At 36.6% G+C, this 25,613-nt stretch overlaps 1 protein-coding gene across 1 annotated transcript in view; it reads right to left on the bottom strand.

Annotated features, from left to right (window-relative positions):
- tnni3k.L (TNNI3 interacting kinase L homeolog) overlaps positions 1 to 25,613 on the bottom strand; it is a 134,634-nt gene that overhangs the window by 57,883 nt on the left and 51,138 nt on the right. The window contains exons 18-19 of the mRNA XM_041590350.1: positions 14,311 to 14,363; positions 12,447 to 12,499 (exon numbers count right to left, since the gene is read on the bottom strand). Of these exons, the coding sequence (XP_041446284.1) occupies positions 12,447 to 12,499; positions 14,311 to 14,363 (106 nt within the window). The remainder of the gene's footprint in view (positions 1 to 12,446; positions 12,500 to 14,310; positions 14,364 to 25,613) is intronic.

Below are 25,613 nucleotides of genomic sequence, written 5' to 3' on the forward strand. Positions count from 1 at the left end.
CTAACAACAGACCACACTTTATGGGGAGGCCCATTTACTAAAAGTTGAATTTAAGTGGTATTAGAGCTTTTTTAAACTTATTGGGGAATGTAATAAAAGTCAGTAACAGAATAACTATTCTCAATGTGAAAAATTCATGCCTTTGTGCAAACAAATTTTCGTTTGCACAAATTTATATCTTTTGCGAACCCGGAAACTGTTTAGCAACCACTTCTGACAGTGGAGAAAAGTTTGCAAATTTTATAGTTTGCATCAGTGCGTGGTGTATATGATAAAATTTCTTACTGAAAAAGTTTTGACACCTTTAAACACTTCTTAAAACTGCGCAATTACAATTTGCAATGCAATAACAATGTAAAGAAGAATATTACATTGGAAAATGCACATTTTTATTCTTATTTGTGTCAATTGTTATTCCCTTTGTGACTTTTATTACTATCCTCACATTTCTCTAAAATCAAGAATGCCATGAAAGTTATTAAAAGTTCAGATTAAAAGATTTTTTTTGCGATATGAAAAAAAAATATTAATGTCTCATACCTCTGAAAATAACATTTTCAGACAATCACTAGCAAAAAAAATAAATAAACACCTCTAAAAGTCTGAAAAGAAAGGTACAATAGGATTAGTAATGCTTACATTGACTTCTAGGGACCTCGACTTCTTTTATTTGTATTAGAATTTTTTCTTGGTTTTTACACTTGATAAATTTAGAATTTTTAGCGTTTTAGAGAAATTAAAAAGAACACAAATTTGTAGAGAATAATACAAATTGTTAACGAAAAGAAAATCTATATTTTAATAAATCTGCCACTCTTTTTCTTTTGACATAAATAATTTGTTGTGAGTACCACAGGTACCATATGTGCGAATAATCTATACTCTCTCCACAACCACAACTAATAAAGAGCTTGCAAACTCATATATAATATAATGGCAGTCATCTGAAAAATAAATTGCTTGTATATCTGGATCGGGTCTACTGCAGTATCTGATGTGTCTCATATAAAGAGTATTTGTCCTGTGCTATAATGTAACCTTGTAATTACACATTATATATGGAGCGACAGACTGCACATGAATAAAGAATTGCTAACTGTACTGTAAAATCCCAAACAATACAGCCATAATCTGTAAGCCATTAGAAACAGCCAGCATTATAATAACAACAAATCCCAAACAATTATGGAATAAATATATTTTAAAAAATCCTGTATTTTGGTTATCAAATGAAAGTGCTTCTGGGAATTAAAAAAAAAATCTGCATTCACACAAGACTCTGCTACTGACCCATACATTTAAATATAACGAGAATTTTCATACTTGGCAAATGCCAGCTAAACATTTTATGCACAGTCTACACTGGAATAAGCTGCTTTTCAAAATATGTTCTTAGTTTGCAAGCAACGGTATCTGAAATGCACAGCTTATTAGGCCAACTGTGGCACTGAATGGATTAGCATCCCTAAGAAATACTCCATTATTAACAAATCCTTTCCTTATCATTATTCATGTGTACATCATTAAGTTCAACTTGTAATTATAACTTTGTATGCTAGTTGTTGCTGTGGCAACAGACTACTATAATGTTGCATTCTGTGGTTGGCGTGAGCAAAAAACAAAACTACAGACAGACATTCTTTTTTTCTTTTTTTTTTTTCAAACGAGACTGATCCATTTTTGTGTAGTAACAATGTTAGGAAATTGGTTGTATTGTAAATGTTTATCATGTAATCTTTATATAAGCCGCTCTGCATCAGTGAACTATTAACTTGAGGAGAGATATTGGATTTCTATAAAGAGAAATTGTAACTTGAAGAGACAGAGTTTATTGTTTTTTGTGGCATTTGGAAAGCATAATTCAAACCACAGTATGGATTTTTCAAGATCCTTTTAGTATTATTTGGAGTTTTTCAGAAGTTGTTTAATTTAAAATTAGGAATCCAACAGCCACATCTAGTTTTCTGAAAGACAACAAATTCTAGATAACTGGAGTACTATTAAGTAACCAGTTATTGTCTTTTTGCTTAATCCTGGGGCAAATTCATCCTATATCTTTTATTTTTTACTGGTGCACTAATTTCTCTCAATCTTGCATGGTTATTGGAAAGACTCTCAAGGCTTTTTGATCACTCATTCAGTGTACCGTATATACTCGTGTATAAGCCGACCCGTGTATAAGCCGAGGTACCTCATTTTACCAACAAAAACTGGGAAAACGTATTGACTCGCGTATAAGCCTAGACACAACTAAGACCCTTTATGCTACAATCACTACAGCGCAAACGAAATCACTGAAAATTTGTCCCCCCCCCAGTGGATTTATATTACAGATATTTTTCAGCTGAGACAAAATATACTTTCCACTAGCAATTATACACACATAGACACACATATACTTTACACACACACTCTTCCCACAAAATAATCACACACACATACTATGCACACAAACTCCCCACACATATACTATATACACACACAAACTCTCTACCCACACCATCATACACTATATACCGTACACACACTCCCCACACAATAATGACAAGGCTGATAACATACCGTTATGTTAATGCAGAGCTGAGAAAGTTTCTAATACCGGTAGTTGTTTGTGTCGGACACAGACTGCCAGGGGCTGCTGAGGTCGCTCTACCCGACTCTCCGGCTCCTCCTCCCCCATTGGCCGGAAGGTGAGACCCGGCGGCAGCAGCTGGAGACGAGGGAAGAGCCGCGGAGAGACACAGACGCTCCCGGCGGAAGTGGAGAGAGCTGCGTAGATATGGCTCGGAGCAGAGAGAGGTGAGGCGGCCGGGAGCACAAGGCAGAGGCGGCCGGGGATCGGGTATAAATTGCGGGGAAACGCGAGGGGGGCGTCCGGCTGCTGCTCGAGCTGTGGGGCTTCCAGGGACTCGGGCTGAGGACTCGGGGGTGGCGCCTCCTGAAATTTACCGGTGAGGCAGCCTTCCTACCGTATTTCATCTAGAAGAGGTACCCGCGTATAAGCCGAGGTCAATTTTTTCAGCACTTTTTGGGTGCTGAAAAACTCGGCTTATACGCGAGTATATACGGTATATTCGGTATATACTCGAGTATAAGCCGAGTTTTTCAGCATCCAAAATGTGCTGAAAAAGTCTACCTCGGCTTATACTCGGGTCAGCGGCAGTAGCTGAGATTGCAGTCACTTTTAATCATTCCTATACCAACAGTTCACTTGGGAAGAGACTGCAATATCCCACAATGCCCTCTGTTGGTTATATGAAAGAATAACAGTGACTGCAATATCACACAGCGCCATCTGTTGGTTATATGAAAGAATAACAGTGACTGCAATATCACACAGCACCCTCTGTTGGTTATATGAAAGAATAACAGTGCGCCCTCTGTTGGTTATATGAAAGAATAACAGTGACTGCAATATCACATAGCGCCCTCTGTTGGTTATATTAAAGAATAACAGTGACTGCAATATCACACAGCGCCCTCTGTTGGTTATACGAAAGATTAACAGTGATGGCAATATCACACAGCACCCTCTGCACATGGTAGTGGGACAGTGGCAATTCTCTGTCACCATCAACTTTGCAAAGAAGTCCGGTTGATCGCTGTGGGGGTCGATTTGGCAGAATGTGCGCTGCTGGGAGACAGGGCTGTAGTTGTAGACTAGAGTCAATAAGTTTTCCCAGTTTTCGTAGGTAAAATTAGGTACCTCGGCTTATACTCGGGTCGGCTTATACTCGAGTATATACGGTATATCATCAGCTCATCATTCTCTCTATAGGAGTTCCTCAAAGCTCTCTCCAGAACGCATTAATATTATTGTCCTGCAATATAACATATGTACTGTATATTTTCACCCACTTTGTAGCCTGGTTATTGCTTGCTTTCCTTTTAAGTAATTTTTTATTTATATTTTTATTTATATACCGCTGCTCATGTACGCAACACTGTACAGAAGAATAATAAATTAATAGAACAAACAGGGGGTCATTACAATAATAAATACAAATAAATACAAAGAACAATAATAAATACAAATGAATACAAGGTACAGTTACAATAAAGATTAAGGGGCAGATTTAGCAAGGGTCTAATTGAAAATTTGAAAAAAATTTTGGTCAAAACTGTCAAAATTGACTAGGGAATTATTCAAATCTGATTCGAGTTTTTTTTTAAAAAAAACTAAAATTAGATTTTCTTCATTTATCATACTCTGGCCCTTTAAGAACTGAAATTCGACTATTCGCCACCTAAATCCTGCCAAATTGCCGTTTAAGTCAATGGGAGCCTTCCTGATGTTCAGGTTTTAAAATTGGAATCATATTCGATTTAAATTCAATTCGAGTTTTCAGGTCAATTAGATTCATCTGAGTTTTAAAAATTCGATTTTATTAATACATTTCGATTGGTCGAATTTCAATTTCATGGGAGTATATGGGAGTTTTAAAAAAACTCACATGCATTCGAAATTCAACCTTTAATAAATGTGCCTCCTCCAGTGTGAGAGAGGTGGAGGCCCCTGCCCCAATAGAGGTTTTTATAGGTATATGAAACCTCTTTAAATATCACCATTTCAATCTACTTTGAAAACTTTTGACCTGGGTTAGTCTTCATTTTGGTTACACTATTTCCAATATACATACTTTATATATAATATTAAAACTGATTCTGGGAGCAGAATGTATCCATGGTCATATTAAGCAAAAGGTGTGTGATCTCAACAAATTGCAGCTAAAAAAAGTCAAGACTGAGTTTTTCCAATGAGATTACACTAATTGCAGAAAAAAAATCACTAATGTTAAGAAACCTGTAAACTGGAGATATTTAACCAGGGTCAGACTGGGGGGCCCGGGGCCCACCGGGACTGCTGACAGGGCCCCCTCCACCCCCCGTCCCCCTCCTGTGACGCACCGTGCATGAAGGCGCGCATGCTCACATGGCGCACGCGTGCAAATATACTTTTTTTTTAAAAAAACCCCGAGTATCGGGTGAGGGGGTCTGGCCCAGCGGGGGCCCATGAGGGTCTGGGCCCACCGGGTTTTCTGCCGGGCCAGTCCGACACTATATTTAACTATAAGATATGGAAATGATTTCCTGTAACAGAGGCCAAATAAGGTGGAGTAACCACTTTGCAGTCAATGACTGTATTGAAGGTGCAGATAAAAGTTGGAGGAGAGCACATGGGTCAGAGTTTGCTGGTTGTTATATTGTTCAAGAGAAAACATGGAGATTTGCTAGCGGGTAAATACTGTCTACTGAATCTGTACTTCGCTAGATGTTTACGTGTTCCCTAGGCACATACAGCTCCTGCCTCAAGCTGTATACCTAATCCTTGACAACCTGAAACTGAATCTTTCTAAAACAGAACTCATTATATATCCTCCAAGATCTTCCCATGTCCCTCAGATATCACTCACAGTTAACAAAATCACCTTTCATTTGACCACACAGGCACACTACCTAGAAATTATCTTAGACTCACATTTTTCACCACACATCAAAACACTTGCAAAATCTTGTTGTATTCAGCTGTGCAACATTGCCCGAATATGACCATTTCTCAGTTCAGAATCAACCAAAACACTTATCCAGTCTCTTATCATCTCCCGCCTTGATTACTGCAACTGCAGGTATTCCAACAAGCCACCTTTCACAACTCCAATCTGTTCTAAATGCTGCTTCTAGACTCATTTATCTATCAGCTGTTCCCCTATGCATATCCCTTCACTGTCTCCCAATCTCCTCTAGAATCAAATTTAAATTACCAACACTCTCTTTCAAGGCCCTGAACAATGAAGCCCCTCCCTCTATTTCATATCTGGTCTCAAAATACACTGTGTGCAACTTTCGCTCTGCTTCTGACCTTCACTTGGCTTCTCCTCTCATCACTTCAGCTCATTCTCGTCTACAAGACTTTTCTCGGGATTCTACTTTTCTCTGGAACAGATCGTCGAACTGTCAGACTTTCTTCTTCTTTCCAAACTTTCAAACGCTCCTTAAAGACCCACCTGTTTAGGGAAGCTTATTCAATGTACCTTAATTAATCAGTCATTGCTGTATCATAAATCACAAAAATGTTTCTAAGATCATAATGTCTCAATTGTACCCTAACCTTTAGTTTGTAAACTCTTGCGAGCAGGGCCCTCTAAAACTATAATACTCTGTTAACCCTTGTTTGTTATTCACCATTTGTTCCACACTTGTTATGAACTAAGGTAAAGCACAGCGTAACTTGCCGGCAGTATATAAATAAATATAAAAATGTGGATTTTTTTTGTTAAATAATTAGAAAACAAAAACATTTTCTTCAAAGGTCCCATCCATTTAATTTGCCTTGACAGATAAATATATATGTGTAAACTTTTGTTGTAGCAATATAAAGCAGGGAGCACTGTACTTGCAGGAAAATGTACAGTCCGAAAGTATTCTATGAACAGGAATATGAACTTGTGTTGCATTTATATTTTCAAGGAATAAGTATTTCATATAACAGTATTTCAGACTACTTGTTCTGAGACAGTGAGATGTTTGGTCAATTTGTGCATTTAATGGCATTTGCCAACAGAATACTGCAAAGCACAAGCAGATGAAATATTTTCATGTTTATTCTCAGCTGCCTGCCATGATTTTGATAAATCAGCAGTTGCACAGTACTTCCTACTTTATAATTTGCCTCTGTTGTAAAATATAAACACTCTGTTCATTTCAGCATCTGTATTGGTTTCATAAGTAAAATACAAATTATGACATTGCGCGTTAGCCCAAATTTAGCATATTAGCCATATGTTACATAGTTACATATAGTTACATAGTTAAATTGGGTTGAAAAAAGACAAAGTCCATCAAGTTCAACCCCTCCAAATGAAAACCCAGCATCCATACACACACCCCTCCCTACTTTTAATTTAATTCTATATACCCATACCTATACTTACTATAGAGGTTAGTATCACAATAGCCTTTGTCTGTCCAAAAAATCATCCAAGCCATTCTAAAAAGGCATTAACTGTATCAGCCATCACAACATCACCCGGCAGTGCATTCCACAACCTCACTGTCCTGACTGTGAAGAACCCCCTACGTTGCTTCAAATTAAAGTTCTTTTCTTCTAGTCTAAAGGGGTGGCCTCTGGTACGGTGATCCACTTTATGGGTAAACAGGTCCCCTGCCATTTGTCTATAATGTCCTCTAATGTACTTGTAAAGTGTAATCATGTCCCCTTGCAAGCGCCTTTTTTCCAGAGAAAATAACCCTAACCTTGACAGTCTACCCTCATAATTTAAGTCTTCCATCCCCCTAACCAATTTAGTTGCACGTCTCTGCACTCTCTCCAGCTCATTTATATCCCTCTTAAGGACTGGAGTCCAAAACTGCACTGCATACTCCAGATGAGGCCTTACCAGGGACCTATAAAGAGGCATAATTATGTTTTCATCCCTTGAGTTAATGCTCTTTTTTATGCAAGACAGAACTTCATTTGCTTTATTAGCCACAGAATGACACTGCACAGAATTAGACAACGTGTTATCTACAAAGACCCCTAGATCCTTCTCATTTAAGGAAACTCCCAACATACTGCCATTTAGTGTATAACTTGCATTAATATTATTTTTGCCAAAGTGCATAACCTTGCATTTATCAACATTGAACGTCATTTTCCAGTTTGCTGCCCAGTTTTCCAATTTAGACAAATCACTCTGCAAAGTGGCAGCATCCTGCATGGAACCTATAGTTCTGCACAATTTAGTATCATCTGCAAAAATAGAAACAGTACTTTCAATGCCCACCTCCAGGTCATTAATAAACAAGTTGAAAAGCAAAGGACCTAGTACAGAGCCCTGCGGTACTCCACTAACAACACTGGTCCAATTAGAAAATGTTCCATTTACCACCACTCTTTGTAGTCTATCTTTTAGCCAGTTCTCTATCCAGGTACAAATACTATGTTCCAGGCCAACATTCCTTAATTTAACCAGTAACCTTTTGTGTGACACTGTATCAAATGCTTTAGCAAAGTCTAAGTAAATCACATCCACTGCCATCCCAGAATCGAGGTCTCTACTTACCTTCTCATAAAAAGAAATTAAGTTAGTCTGGCAAGATCTATTACGCATAAAACCATGCTGGCACAAACTCATAGTATTATGATTTGCTATGAAGTCCAGTATCTTATCCTTTATTAAACCTTCAAAAAGCTTTCCTACCACTGACGTCAGACTAACTGGCCTATAGTTTTGAGGCTGAGAACGGGATCCTTTTTTGAATAGAGGCGCCACATTAGCAATTAGCCTGTCTCTCGGCACTATGCCAAATCTCTATGAATCTTGAAAAATTAAGTAAAGAGGCTTGGCAATCACAGAGCTAAGCTCGCTAATTACCCTGGGATGAATACCTTTGTTAATTTTAACATGTTCTAGTCTCTTTTGAATTTCTTCATGTGTGAACCATGCATCATTAGTTGTATTACTAGAATTGGTACTATTAAGAAGGAAACCTTCACTTACTGGTTCCTCATTTGTGTAGACAGATGAAAAATATGAGTTCAGAATCTGCGCTTTTATTTTGTTTTCATCAACCAGCTGACCCCCCTCTGAAAGTAAGGGTCCCACCCCTTCCTTCTTCATTTTTTTACTATTAACATATTTAAAAAATAATTTGGGATTTTTTTCACTGCTTGCTGCAATATCCTTTTCTATATCAATTTTAGCTTGCCTTATAGCTTCTTTGCATGATTTATTGGCCTCCTTGTACCTTATAAATGTTTCGGCTGTACCAGCTAACTTGAAAGCCTTAAAAGCATGTCTTTTCTTATGCACCTCAACACCAATGCTTCTATTGAACCAAAAAGGTTTTGCTTTGCAACGACTCCTTGCTAACAAGTGGAATATACTGACAAGTATATTTATTAAGCAGCATTTTAAAGACTTCACATTTTTGTTCTGTGTTTAACCCTGTGAAAAGAATTTCCCACTTAATATGCTGCAGAGATGCCCTTATACTGTCAAAGTTTGCACGTCGGAAATTTAGTGTTTTAGTTACTCCCTTATAGAATTGCTTCTGCAACAGAATCTCAAAGGAGACCATGTTATGATCACTATTCCCTAAATGCTCACCCACACAAATGTTAGAGATGAGTTCAGTATTGTTAGTTATTACAAGGTCCAAAAGAGAGTTATTCCTAGTAGGTTCTTGAACGAGCTGGAATAAAAAGTTGTCATTCAGCATATTTACAAACCTACTAGCTTTTTCTGTTTTAGCAACCCCATTACCCCAGTCAATGTCTGGATATTTGAAGTCACCCATAGCAACAACTTGACCCAGCTGTGAAGCCGCTTGTATCTGCAAGAGTAGCTGGGCTTCATACTCGACACTTATACGAGGTGGTTTATAGCATACACCAATGATAATTCTTTTTGTTACCTTTTGCCCAGTCAGAATCTCTACCCAGAGTGATTCTACACCCTCACCAGTGCCAGCTATTGTTATTTCTTTAGCGCATGGCTTTAATTCAGGCTTTACATACAAACACCCTTTTTAATCCCTCTGTCCCTCCTAAAAAGGGTGTAACCATTTAAATTCACAATCCAGTCACATGTTTCATCCCACCAAGTCTCAGTGATACCAATTATATCATAATTTTTAGAGCATGCAATTAATTCTAGGTCTCCCATTTTACCTGACAAACTTCGTGCATTTGCCAGCATACAGAGGAGGTTACTACTTTTACTTTTGAAATTTGCATTACTTAGTGGAGAATTATATGTTAAGTTAGTATTATTCTGTTTTCCTTGTAACAGAGGGACCTCCTTAACTGGTAAACTGTATGCCCCCCTCACTCCTCCCCCATGACCCCTTACTAACCTCACTGCCCTGTCTACCCTAGCTTCCCCATAATTATTTATCTCACCCACCCCCCCTTGCCTAGTTTAAACACTCCTCCAACCTCTTAGCCATTCTTTCCCATAGCACTGTGGACCCCCTTCCATTGAGGTGCAAACCGACACGACTGTATGGGTTGTACCCCAAGGAAAAATCAGCCCAGTGCTCTAGGAACACAAACCCTTCCTTCCTACACCAAGACTTGAGCCACGCATTTAACTCCCTAAACTCCCACTGTTTTCCTAAACTTGCACGTGGCACGGGCAAAATTTCAGAAAAGATGACATTGGAAGACCTTTCCTTGATCTCAGAGCCTAGATCCCTGAAATCACTCTTTAAGGTCTTCCATCTACCATTTATTTTGTCATTAGTACCGATATGCACAGCTGGGTCATGCCCAGCCCCACCCAATAATTTGTCTATCCGATCAACCACATGCTGAACCCTGGCACCAGGTAGACAGCAAACTGTTCGGTTGTAGCGATCCGGACGACAAATTACTTTCCTAATAATTGAGTCCCCTACAACCACAATCTGCTTAGGCCTGACTCTACTCTCCTCCCCACCACTACTAGAGAAAAAAAAAAAAATATTTATAATGGGAATAAGGGGATTAGGAAAAAAAACAGTTGCTCAGGGGAAACTATTGTCATGTAAGATGTTTTTCCACCAATTGCTCCCCTACTTGATATAAGGAAGGCTGCCATGGACTTTAATTTAAGATCTTACAGGTATAACATCTAAGGCTATAATGTAAAATAGATTCGTGGCACATATGAGAATAGGGCAAAAGACAACCCAGAAATCAATCAAAAACAAATGGGTGGGATAGCCTGTGCCCCCTTTAAATAAAAAGAGAAAACATATGTTATAGGTAGAGCATAAGAAAATACTGGGCCTGGGTCTACAACACCTCGATACTAGAGTATACCACATGAAATGTATAGTAAAGTAATTGAACGTATGCACAAAGAAAATCATACAGCATTTTTGTGAATATACAGTATGTCAATGAGGTTGAATTTTTGCAGCCCAAGATGCACTAATGAAATGGACCATAACTCTCTTGGGTTATGACATATACTATGTCATAAGGCACATGGCAGTAGAGGCCTTAAAGGACCAGAGTGCAGTCTTGGGACCCAGTTGAGTTAAAAAAAACCTTTTTGAATACTATATATATATATATATATATATATATATATATATATATATATATATATATATATAAAGTCTTGAGCACACACTTAGATACAACTTCACCTGGGTGCAAAGACAGAATGACTTATATAGTGATAGAATGCTGATGCACACCAGGATTTTCTTTTCAAAGTTACTTTATTTAATCGACGTTTCGGTCCACGTCTGGGACCTTTATCAAGGTCTTGATAAAGGTCCCAGACGTGGACCGAAACGTCGATTAAATAAAGTAACTTTGAAAAGAAAATCCTGGTGTGCATCAGCATTCTATCACTATATATATATATATATATATATATATATATATATATATATATATATATATATATATATATATATATATGTAGTTAGAAACACATCAACGAGTTTTGGTTCTCCTTGAACCGTCGCAAGGATACATACAGAAGTCGTCATCTCATATAAATACTTAAAACACACCAATCAGTGAACAATACTGAGGAAATAGAATTGTGAATATTGCAGTGTTTAATGCAGGATTTCTAGCAACTCAGTCTTCATATACATTTTACTAATTCTAATGCCTAGGATACTTTAATCTTGGCTGGATATTAGACAAAGAATCAATATGTATCATTTTCATAGGTATCATTTTAATGATAATATATATCTGTATACATATTTTACTACAAAAACAAACTGCATTCACAGGTGTTACACAAAATAAAAAAGTGATTTTATTAAACGTTCCGCCCCAACATTCAATCCGTCTTCAGGAAGACAGCTCAAATGTAGGGGTCGCAAAAATGGCTCGAATGTAGGGGCCGAAACGTTGAATAAAATCATCAATCAAATTTTTTTTCTTTGTGTAAGACCTGTGAGTGCGGTTTGTTTTTGTTGTAAAATATGATGAAAAGTATAACCGTCACCCAGGCATTATCCCTAATGGTTTATTGTGTGCACCAGATGGGACTGTGTGTATCTATATACATAGATAAATAAATAGATAGATTAAAAAGGGGAGATTTAAGTGCAAGGCACAATGCTAAGAATAACTTTAATGTTCATGGAAAAGTGTGATATCAAAAGTTCTCATATCCAGGGTAAGACAAGCTGATCATACAAACTAAAGAAAGTGCCTAATTATTTGATAAAGAGATACTCCCAAGTCAGCAAAATGAAGGGCATTATGACAGTAAAGACAGATTGAGGTGGTAAACTATATTGATTAAGAGAGAAATGTGAACTGTAAAAGCATCAGCAGTAATACATGACCCACTGTCTAGCAAGTAGGTCAGTGAATACTTTTAACAGATCTAATTAAAGGTATGTTAATTAAAGTACATCATTATTAATACACAGTTTTAATATTTTCACAAAGTTATCCTAGTATAACAATAAAGTTTGCAAACCCCAGGTTGTTTAGTCATGTTGTCCACATCCATTGACTTGAGAAATCTGGATTCTGGTAAAAAAAAAAGAGAAAATAAAACCGTAACTAGAGGACTATGTCTAAAGTACTATATGAAAATAATGTTACAAATGAATTTTAAATTACTAATTCCTTCAAAACATGACCCAAATATCATCTGCAATGTGTCATTTATTTTAAAGAAGGTTGCTGGTAATAACATCTTATTTTAATATGCATGTATTTGAGTTTTTCCAGAAAACAAAATACTGTTGTCAGAAGAAATACCAAGTTGCATGCCGCTAGGGTTTAGAGTAGTTTTACTTGTCCAAACATGGTGGGGCAAAGTAACCAAAATTACTGTGCAAATGACAATTATTAGCATTGTCATCGTCTAAATCACCTTGAGTCTAAAGGGAACTCTAGTTGAGAGTATACAGCAAACCTACCCACAGGTGGCTTGCTCTACACCCACAAAGCCGCCAACTAACATGTTGTTGGAGACTGTGGAGCTGATTACTGGATTTTTATTTTTTTATTTAATAAGGTGGTGGGTTTGATCATGTTTCAGTTAAACATTGACATTTAATATGGTATAAGTCTGTATGTTTTCTTGAGAGCAAACGCATATACTGGGAATAAGGGAAACAGACTCTGCAGCTGTTGGGATACATAGTGTGACAAATTTAAAATGTGCACACAAGATTTATTTTGCTCAACTAACAAAGAAGGAACTACAGAGAACATTGACAGTGGGTTCTTGACCACTTAGCAGTTTCTTTGAATTCCCAAAAGTAGTGATGGGCGAATGTGACCGGTTTTGGTTTGAAAATTTGCAAAACATCGAAAATGCTTTGAAGTCTATGGGTGACCATTTTTTTTTCTGTCTCGCTACAAATTTTTCCACCCATTGGAGTCTATTTTTGTGGCGAAAGTTGCCAAAAATGTTGCTGATCACTACCCAAAAGATTAAATTAAGTTCCTTTTAACCTTTAACTAAATTTGCTATGGATCCCAGCCACTTCTTGTAAAGCCACTAACCATTTATAGTTCTCATCAACACATCATATGAAACCACTGTATTAATAAAGTCCAAGTCAGATTCCTTCATTTCAGCCGTGTGCTCCATTACTTTATTTACATTGCCACTAAAAAACAAGCCCTATTAAGGGGATTATTTATCAAAGGTCAAGTTTGTGCGGTTTTTTCTACCTCGAATAAACTCACAACTTGATTGCTTGTTTATTTATGAAAAAATATTTGGAAAAAAGGCTAAAAACATCTTCAAATGGTTTAAGGGACCTCTGTCATTGACTTCTACTTAACCTCGATGGGTTTTAGCTAGAGTACTCTTGGATTTGAGTTTTTTGCAGCTTCGGGGCATATTAAATCTTTAAAAATTCTAGTTTTTTTATCCCGATAAATTAGAAACTACCTTAAAAAAACGAATTTTTCAGGAAAAACTTAACTTGACCTTTGATAAATAACCCCCTAAATGTTACTCATACAAACACTGAAACTAAGTTTGCACTGGCGCTGTAACCTATAGCAATAATAAGATGTTTGCTTTTAAACAAGAGTCCAGTAAGTGCTACCTGCTAATTGTTTTGGGTTACTGTTCCTGGGCAAATATAGTGCCTTTTATTACATAACCCCCATTGGACATTTTCTGCATTCTAAATAGTTTGGCTTCTAAGCATATGTCATCCTTTATTTACAATGTGTGGGTCTTCATACCACAGATTATTAGTTACAGATGTTATGAACACATCATCTTACTATATTTTTGGCGAGCATAGAATAGCAAGCTATGGGGGGGACGTCATGTGTAAATTTTCATGTAAATAAATCATAGAATCTCCTACCTCCAAAATCTGCAACAACCGCATGGCCATCTTCATAGAGTAATATGTTGTGGCTTAAAAGGAAAAAAAAATGGTGTTTGTTTTTATCCTACTGTAAAACTTTCAAGTCTCAAGTTATGACAATGCCCTGCAAAGGCTTCAAAACAATATCTTTTTAACTTTTTATTATACTTTAATCCCTTTCATACTTTATTTTAATGTAAGTTCTTATCATAAGAATATAACAGTATACACAGTACAGGCATTTGCAAGGATTGGATAATGCAAGAAGGGCTGTTTAGCCAATAGAAGCTTCAAAGGCACAACTGTCTTTGTAAAAGTAGTGAGAAAGTAATGAAATATAAAAAAAACAGCTGTAGATAAAAAAACATTTTGGGACCTGGAAAATAACAAGAGCATTTTCTTTACTCTTATAATACAATGTGCTTTCTGGCATCATCTGGCCTTTTGGTTGACCCTGCCTGTCTCCTTTTAGCATGAGCAGTGTGAATACTCTCTGTTGTCCTAAAGTCACATACCCAAGCTCGCTGTGATTGTGTACAATAGCAGCAGATACACTGTACTGAAGAACATAATATAATACAATACATACAGCAGAGAATTTGCAGTGAGTCCAGAGGCTCCAAGCCTTGGATTCATGTGGCATTATCACTTCACAGAGAATATTTTTGATCCCAGTTGCGAAGGTCAGTTTCTGAACGATGATTAGCTGTTAGTGCTTTCCCTGCTGTATAAGGCAGCCTCAGTTTAATCACTAGGCGAGCTTCCATAAGCGGATTGATTTTTATTTTATCTTTAGGGATAACAGTTCCCTTTCAAACAACAGATTTTTTTTAATACACAATATCTAACTTTCATGACGTTAGATATTGTCTTGTTAAAACATGTAAAACATTTAGCGACCTATTCATCATGCTATGTAATAAAACCTAGACCAAATACATCACCCATCGATGTCTAAACGCCAGGCATTGCCGCATAAATGATGGCAGATTTTTACTAAACTGTGTAAAAATCCAGTATCAGCGACAGTTACGTGAAAAAGCCATGTAGAAAATGGTGTCCATCCATCGTATCACACAGCGGGACTCGTTTATAGACACTAGACAAATTTGCACCAGGGCAGTAACCAATTAAATGTTTGCTTGCAATGTTCAACCTACAGCTGGCTGAAGAAAGCCTCATGTTTATAAATAAGCACCACTAACTGCTGATGGAACTTATTTTCCACCTGGCCCATTGGCATTAATGGCTTATGCAATAATTGGTGTCAAATACAGCAATTGGGCAGCATAAAATCAAATGCACACCATTATAAATATGCCATTCATTTTATACCACTCTTTTTACACTGTTTTTTTGGCATCAACCATTTTACACAGCATGATAAATAATTTATTTTAAATTCCTTTTGCACAGCTCTCAATGAAACAGGCATTGTTGTATAGACCTATTAATGATGGAGTGTAAAATATATAAATCACACACACAACAACCTGGTCATTGTTATGTTTCCCTGTGGACCACTTACCCATACACTAAACAGAATTGCTCAAACTTCTCCTGTTTAGGAGTGCATTTGGGGTAATGCACCGACCTGCCCAATATTTGGTGGCAAAGGTGAAATGAAAACAATTAAAGTATATTATGCCCAATGGTTACTTACAACTTATAACGCTAGAATAGGTGGTGTGAGGGTGTTTTTAGAATAACTAAATTTAGTAGACCATTATACAAATCATACTTTGGACTTTACTGCATACATTCCAAGGGTCTAATATGTATACTCTTATTTACTAAAGAGGGACAGAGTGCAAAACAGCTTCAGTTTATTGCCAAAATGTACATCACTTTTACTTATTATTACCTGAGATTGAAATGCTGTGCAAGCAGAAAAAACTGTGGCAACTGCTTCGGGCAGCCCATAGATGCCACATGTACACCCTTTAATAGGGAGTCACTTCACATGCTCAAGATCAAATCTTGGCAATAAACCCTGTACCTACCACCTACCCAAGACAGGTGCTAAGTAAATGTTTAAAGAAATAGTGCCTATGATTACGTATCATTCGATACGAAATGCGTTAGGACGTTTTACCTTTTAATATGAAGAAATAAAGCTTGAAGTTATACCTCAACCACCATGCTGCAGGAGTGCGTGCACAACTATTTCTTTGATTATTGATTACCTAAGCTACGGTTTCGGGGCACGGCACCCAGGCCACTTTGACAACTCGGTGAGTGAAAGCTCCGCTGACTTATATAAAATATACTTCCATAAAGATCATTTGGCGGTTTGTTCAAGTGTCGGACCTGGGGTTTACACACCTGGGTCAATTTTTCTACTCGGTGAGCCATTACCCAGTAGTTGTTTTTTCCGTCACTGTTACTTTTAAGCACAACGAGTTTTGTTGCTTTAGATAAGTGGATGAGATTTAATAATTTCAGATTGGAGCCAGCCACTTTCTTTCTTATTCTAAGTAAATGTTTACCAAACTGCTGTGCTCTGCACCTTCCACCAGTTGCATGCCTTTGTTAGCTCTTGAATTACACTAGGGATTGCACAAACAGGTGCTCACATGTGGCATCATGATCTTTATATCATTCCAAAAATAAAATTATCACTATAGAATCAATTAAAAGAGAGCCCCGCTCCAACACTATTAAAACTTACTCGATCAATTTCCCCTTCCCACTGACCATAGACTTTCAGGCATACTGTACAAAGAATTACCGACCAAAACCCCTATTTAGCAGAGATGATAGTAGACTGTTTATATTTTTTTTATATTCAAGTGAACACCTTGGGGCTCATTTATCAACACTGGGCAAATTTGGCCCAGGGCAGTAACCCATAGCAACCAATCTGTGCTTGACTTTTTTTTAGGCTGCTGCAGTTGCTCAATGCATCAATTTGATTAGTTGCCATGGGTAATGTAATTTTGCCCAGTGTTGATAAATTACCCCACTTCTATTGCTTACTAATCACTTTAATCACTGTAGGTATGTACAGTATATATGTATGTATATTTTTATTTGTATAGCACTCCTTGAGGGCAAAGCACTGTACATCAGAACAATAAATTAGGAGAACAAACAGGGGGTCATTGCAATAATAACTACAAATAAGTACAAAAATACAATACACATAAATAAAATCTATATTTACAATACAGATTAAGTACTTAAAGGCCCATTTATCAAAGGTCGATTTTCGAATTCATGTGAGTTCTTAAAATTCGAATATACTCACAATTCAACTGGGAGGTTATTTAAGAAAAAAATTGAATGGCTAATATTCGATTGAATGGTTCCGACCCAAATATTTGAATCCTATTCTTCTATTCAATTTGTATTAAATTTATACTAATTGAATTTTTCTCCCGAAAAAAAACCTTGAATGTCAGGAAGGCTATTAACATCTCCAAATGGCTCAACAGACCTCTGCCATTGACTTGTACATGAACTCGGCAGGTTTTAGATGGCGGATATTTGAATTAGGACTATTTCCTTGGTCGAGGTATTGATAAATCTCACATTCTAATTTACATTCGAATAGGGGGATTAAAATTCAAGGGACTTCTTTCATGCGTGTGTTGCTTTCCAACTATTTTTAAATTTGAACTTGGCTCACAGGTTAAAAAGGTTGGGGACCCCTGCGTAAGAGATTCATTTGTGGTTCCTGGTTAAAAATGAGCAAGGAATCTCTTTTTAAGAATAATACACTATTTAAAGAAATAATGCTGATTTTCGTGATGCTTTTTTTCTTCCCTTTTGCCTGAGACATTTGCACTGTACATACTGTAAGCACATCTCTGCACTGGAAGAGGTGATGTGTTCTGCTGCATTGTGCTATTTTCTGCTCACAGTCGGTATAGATGTTTTTACTTAGATGATTTTATCAATTTTTCATTAGAGTCATGTTAAGCAAATGTCAGTTTATGTCAGCGAAATGAGGCCAATGAATCAAACAGATATCAGATTCAGTCTACCCTGTCATAATAGCTAGGTGCATTTCCTTTCACATCTCTTCTACTGACATTCAGAAAATTACACAGTTTTCTAAAGTTTTCCACCTGGCCTTTATATAGAGATGATCATGTGAGATTTGATGGAAGCTGCTGAGCTTTAATAATGCTCAAAATATAGGACCAATGAGTGCTGCATTTGTATATCAATACAGGAAGCTACAGTACCATGACTTCAGACAGTTTCTATAAAAAGGGTTATTGCCGTAACATAATTTTTCTCCAGGCACAGATACATGTTTTTAGACAAATCCACTTTTTTCAGCACTATATTATTTTTACATTAGACTAATTAGGTAAATGATGTTGGTTGTATTTCCCATCACAGCTATAATAAAAATGCTTCAAAAGGGGCACTGTACTGAATGCACCTTTGACTGCAGGACAGTTTTAGGGCTACTTATATGCAATAGTTAAATAGTTACATAGTTATATAGTTAAAATGGGTTGAAAAAAGACAAAGTCCATCAAGTTCAACCCCTCCAATTAAAAACCCAGGATCCAAACACACACCCCACCCTACTTTCACATAAATTATATATACCCATATCTATACTAACTATAGAATTTAGTATCACGATAGCAATTGATATTATGTCTGTCCAAAAAATCATCCAAGCCATTCTTAAAGGCATTAACTGAATCAGCCATCACAACATCACCCGGCAGTGCATTCCACAACCTCACTGTCCTGACTGTGAAGAACCCCCTACGTTGCTTCAAATGAAAGTTCTTTTCTTCTAGTCTAAAGGGGTGGCCTCTGGTATGGTGATCCTCTTTATGGGTATAAGGTCCCCTGCTATTTGTCTATAATGTCCTTTAATGTACTTGTAAAGTGTAATCATGTCCCCTCGCAAGCGCCTTTTTTCCAGAGAAAACAACCCCAACCTTGACAGTCTACCCTCATAATTTAACTCTTCCATCCCTCTAACCAATTTAGTTGCACGTCTCTGCACTCTCTCCAGCTCATTTATATCCCTCTTAAGGACTGGAGTCCAAAACTGCACTGTATACTCCAGATGAGGCCTCACCAGGGACCTATAAAGAGGCATAATTATGTTTTTATCCCTTGAGTTAATGCCCTTTTTTATGCAAGACAGAACTTTATTTGCTTTAGTAGCCACAGAATGACACTGCCCAGAATTACACAACTTAGACAAAAACCCCTAGATCCTTCTCATTTAAGGAAACTCCCAACACACTGCCATTTAGTGTATAAATTGCTTTAATTAGGTCTTGGGCTGGCAAATCAATACATTTTAATGGAGGGGGGCAGGGGTATGTCTCCATTTCTGCACAATTTTTTAAAGTTGGCAAGAGTTTTTGCACGGAGTACAAGCATGAGTAGTAATGAGCATGAACATGAATTAGTCATTCACCTTATATGGAAGGTACCAATTTTAGAATGTAACTTTAGGCAGGGGCTCACTGTGCCTGGATAATTAATTTGCAGTGCTGCATAAGGTAATATGTCTAAATTAAGATAACAATAATAAAAAATCCCCAAATGTTCTAATTTATTATATGCACATATCTTAATACTGTAATCCTGGAATTTAGATGTAAACAGCTGTAATTTGGAAAAGTGAGCCTAATTTACAAAGCTAGTTGCTAAAAAGTGCAGTTGCTCATAGCAACCAATCAGGAAATACTTTTGATCAGTCAACTACCAACTTAAAAATGAATGCAAAGATTTAATTGGTTACTTAAGGCAGCTGGACTGGTGCCTTTTTGCAATTTTATTTATACATGAGCCGTAATGTGACAAAGATGTAAATTAGAAGGACAAACATCATATATCAAAGCTCAAGGACATCCTTATGTCTGCAAATAACTTATTTCTGTTCTCTAAGCATTTTGCTACAACCTGAATCATTGGAGCTGCAGGAAGTGAAGAAGCTGACCCTCTTCTTCACTTCCTTTTTTGGTGATGTATTATTTATTAGCCAGCATGTTGCATGCTCAGATTACAGGGTAGTCTGCAGAAGCCCTCATCCAGCTTGCACTATGTGTCCATATAGATTGGTATAATCAAGACCAGCCAAACTGCAAGACCAAATTGGCATGTATGATATGGCTAACCTTTTGGTACACCATGGGGTGATTTATCAACATTCGAATCTGAATTTTTGAAACAATTAGATTTTTTTAATGTGAATGTGAGCAATATTTTCTAAAACTAAAATGTTTGGTATGTATTAAGAGAAAAAGTTAGAATGTAAAACGTAGGCATCTAAAAGCTTGCATATTCACGTAGAAGTCAATGGGAGTTGACCTATGCAAGATTAAAGATTTTCTAATTTTTATGAACTTTTAAACTCACAAATTTGTGTTTTTTTGAGCTGATGTATTATATTGTATTGTTGTATTGTATTCACTTGAGTTGGAAAAGATGTGACAACTAATTTTCACTACTTATATATATAAAATAAGGGAAAGTTGTGCTCACCACTAATTTTTAAAACCATTAAGCGGGGGTGCAGGGGAGGCTGTTACCACAAAATACATATAGACAAATACAAGAGTGCTTGGCACTGAACCCATTATCAATATATTAAAGACAGAGACATTTTTGCATACTGCTACTTAAAAATGCCTTACCCTTTAAACAAAACAGGGATTGTTTGTCCATATATTGCAATATATTTAAGCTGGCCAACTACGTCAAAGTCATCCCATATCTGGCCAGTCCTATGCTCAATTTTCATCTGATTCATTAAGAATTCTATGGTTTAATTATACATTTTATAAAAGGGACGAATACGTTTTACCTGCAACTTACTAGCTGCTTTCAAAGTAAAACTCATCTGACTTTAGCTGGGAAGTGTGGGAGCTACAACATGGATAATGGGTTGATAATGGGTTGAGGGCAGAGGACCTCTTGTATTTTAAACATATCTTAAACAATGCTTGTTAATTTAAAGCTACAATATTAAAATGAGGAAGCCAATAATATGAATATAAGAGCTGGATTTCACAGGGCTATTGCTATAGATTTCTGCATATCTTCCTGCTAACACTAATGCATAGCAGAACAGATGGAACACTTATTTGCAATTGTATCCTGCCAATGGGAAAATTACTTTGCAGGGGTTAAATTATTTAAATAATGGGGGGTGTATTATCTGAATTCCTACATGGCAAAAACTCTTGGTTTGAACATAAACCACCTTATCTGAAATCAGATTATGCAAATTACTTTCAAATCAGTGTATGCAAGAACATTTTCAGCACTGTGATATGTAAAATGATTCATTTTATTAAAAGCCTTTGAAGTCATGGAAACTGAAAAGATTTGAGAAGTTGACTTCATCAAAACAAACTGCTGATTTTTAATGTTGGAACATTTAAAGGACACTTGATTCACACAGTGGTTGGAGGATTTCTTTGGCCATAGAAAGTCATAATGCATTTTGGGCTATTTGAGATATATGCCACGTGTAATAGGTAGTGCTTTTATCATCAGAAATAACAAACTGTTTTTTTTCTTTATTTCTGTTGGAAGCTATGTCCAATAAAGACGCAATTTACTGAACATTATATAATATTAGTTTGAAAAATTGTTGTGTACAAGACTAGCTGTGATTCATAATCATAATCTCTATTTACTTTCCATTCTGACACCCCAGAATCTTTCTAGAAGGGGCTGTATGAGCAATTTTGGAGAATGACAGAAGTATTACTGTGAAAACTGAGAGATGTGTAGGCAGTAGCAAGTTGGCACTTTTGATCCTTTTTTTCTCATTTTTGAAGCTATGTAACATCAAAACAAGATTCAATCATACCTTCCCACTCTGGTGCTGGTTGTTAACAGGTGTTGTGCAACACAATTTGCCTCTCAATACATTCAGTACAGTTTGTTTAGCTCAATGTTCTATGATTCTTTTATATAAATCTGTATGCTAGTGATCAGTCTGACAGCTTTTCCATTTCCCTTTGCTAGTCTCTTCCCCTCCTGCACTGAATGTTCTTAAAAGTTTTAGTTCATTACTATGCCTTTGAAATCCCCATGGGATGATGCATGAGACATGTTTCAAAGGTCATTCCCTGCTATTGCTAAATTTGGCTTTAACAAAGGTGTCATAATTGAGGTTTCTTCAGTCTCTTGGTAAGTGTATTTTAAAAGCAGTAGTAAATTCCAGTGGGCAGCACCACACTGAGACACAGAACCTTTCAAAGAAAAAGATGTATTTAAGAAGAAGATTACTGATAACCCCATTTCATTTTAGAGATCTATCAAGCAAGTGATAAAAACCAAAGTCTTTGCAGCGGGACATTGGTTAATCTGTGATTTGCAGGTCTTTAAAGTTATGATACAGTTAATCTCTCTTTTATGTTTTTTTCTTTCATTTGAATGGAATTTATTATCACTTTTATAACGGTTCCTTCTGTGATGGCTTTGGTGTCTGCGTCAGCAAAGATATAGCAAAGGTTAAATTGTTTAGCATTTGTGGCTGAAATGAAAATTTTGAATAAAGCATGTACAAGAGGATCAAAAAAATTAGGGACTCCAGCCAAATCTCCAAAAATATAATAACAATGATAACCCAACAGTATAAGGGTCTCCAGCCTTAGCATTTAAACATGTAATGCCTTTATTAAATACCAGATAAAAAAAGTCAACAACAAATTCCAACCATTCATATCAATATCAATAATATGGCAGCTAGTAGTTCTTTGTAAAATCTTATCATGACCTGCAATTAGTCATCTTAGAAAGCGTGTATTAGAAATGATCTATTCTTTAATATTTATTCAGAGTTCACTAACGTAACCTGTTGATCCTTTCAGACAATCCATTGTCTCAAGTCAGACTAGCCAATAAATGTACCATAATCCAATTACTGAAATGACAGATAATGACTGAATAGCCATGAGCAAAATTTTTCGGCAGTTATGGACTATTGGAGAATTCATACTTAGTGAGTATTTTTGTGAAACTGCAGCAAATTTTGCTGTAAATATTTTTATGGTGACCAAACACCCACAGTTATTGTAGAAACGTTGCAGTGAAAAAAATGCCTATAGACTCCAATATATTTTATGATGAAAAAGTTGCTGCAAAACATACACATCGAATTTTATAAAACTATTGTTGTTTTGTGAATTTCATGAAACAGTAGTCTTCTAAATACCTAATATATAATATTTCATAATATAGAAATAATTATCAAAACAGGCTTCATTTTATATGCGACAAAATAAAACTTTATAGAACTCCCAGCATTACAAATTCAAGTTTCCATACAGAAATCTTCATACTTTAGATTTCAACGCCAAATATTCTATTATCTGTGGGTTTACCCCAGGAATCTATAATTTTTTTGAAAGAAGGCATTCTGACAAATCCAAAATGGGTAAATATGTTTTCAGCTACTAAACTGCATTGGGATCCTATTATCATATTTATCTTTTACGTTATTAGGTACCAGTGTAGGTGAGCTGTGTACACTTGTCTCTCCTCTGTATTGTTTCTGAGCGAAAAGGGGGAGGAACCCCACCCTCTGTGAGCTGACAGGAAGGAAGAGGGAGAGAGGAAGAGGTGGGAGAGAAAAGCAGCAGAGTACAAGCAAGGTGCTGCAAGCTCCCAAAGTTTTCTGTGTGTAAAAGTCAGTAGGGAACCCCCAGTGGCAGAAAAGCATGCTCTCTTTAGGGTACGGAAGAAAAGGGGGTCCTTGCCAGGGCTCTGTAGAGCAAAGTGTGCTTTTCTCAGGCACGGAAAACCAAAGGGAGTTCTTCTCAGGACTTTGAAGCAACTGCATAAGTGGGGACTCCCCTCAGTGGCTCACCAGCTGGGTATTTGAGTGAAGTTGCTCCTGGCTGGCAGGCTACCAGGGAAGGGTATTACAGTTCAGCCTGTCCTGATTGTCCTGACCATTGGGTGGAAGCATGCCATTTTTTAGTGTACCTGCTCTCCATGTAGCGGAGGCAAAGAACTCCTGTCGAGCCACACGCAAGTAAATGCGTGCTAGCTCTCATGCAGTAGCAGAAAAGGGACATACCGCTTACATATGAATGCCAGGTTTGATAAAATGTTTGATACCAAAGTATCATCAAGTGTCATGCTCCAAAATGAAAAATTTGCATGTCATTTATTATTTTAGCTAGATTAATAAGTTGAGACTTACAGCATTTTATCCAGGCCCAGATTTGTGGGAAGGCTGAAAAGATTTTAGGGGGGGGGGGGGCATGCCGCCCAGTGCATTCTAATTTTTTCCGGAAGTACTGGGGACATGCAGCTCATGAGTTGGCCGCGAGGAGCAGTGTCAGGACCGTTCCTGGCCTGAACTTATCCCCTATGTCTCATTAGGTACAACAAAACATTCCTTACATATAAATGCCCGAGATGCCCTGAACAATTTATTGTTTAATGTATATAGGTATTTAGTAGGTATGTAGACATGTAGCTGCCATAAAATATACCACATTTATACTAATTTGTAGTCTTATATTTCAACAATACATTTTCATGTGTGATAAAAGATGCATAAAAGTGTGCTGACCCCTGAAAATCAGATTACAAATCTCCCCTTTCCTGGTCTAATTGAAATTTAGTATATTTATATGTTACATGACTACCAACATTGTTTGGCATTTGCATTTCCATCCTATTTCTTATATACTGCACAGAAATATCAAATGATCATAAACATATTGTGACATTTGCTGAAGTTGTATTAAACCAGATTTTTTTAGCAATGCTTATTAAATCTAATGTGCAATAGCAACAGGAATGTTCATACATAATATTATCACTAATGTCTATATTGTCTCCCATTGTTTATTTCTGTGCTACAGATTCCCTAACTATAAAAATACATTCTAAATACAGCCAACAGTGGGGAAAAAAGGAGAAAAATGATTTTATTACAAATATTTAAATAGAGCTGTAAAACAGTTTTGTTTGTAGAACTAAAAATGTAGCATTATATTTTGTGAAAACTGCTTTCAAGGGCATAATTGTGAATCTTCTCCACAATGAATACATGAATAGAATGAATAAAAGATCACTATGCATTGTTTTATCTTGATGTTCACTGCGGATCATATAAATTGTCAATACAGTGTTCTTGAGCTAATGTACTGCTGACACTGAAAAAAGCTGAATTTTCGACTGATATTAAACAGCAGATCTCTTGTATGGGTGTAGGGGCTATTTAAAAGGTACTATTATTATATAAATGATAATATTATCTTTGTGATATAAACAAGCTCCCCCGAAAGTTATTTATTTTGGCATATCAACTGGAGAAAACAAAGAGAAAATGTATATTT

This window comes from Xenopus laevis, chromosome 4L (assembly GCF_017654675.1).
Source record: "Xenopus laevis strain J_2021 chromosome 4L, Xenopus_laevis_v10.1, whole genome shotgun sequence".
NCBI lineage: Eukaryota > Metazoa > Chordata > Amphibia > Anura > Pipidae > Xenopus > Xenopus laevis.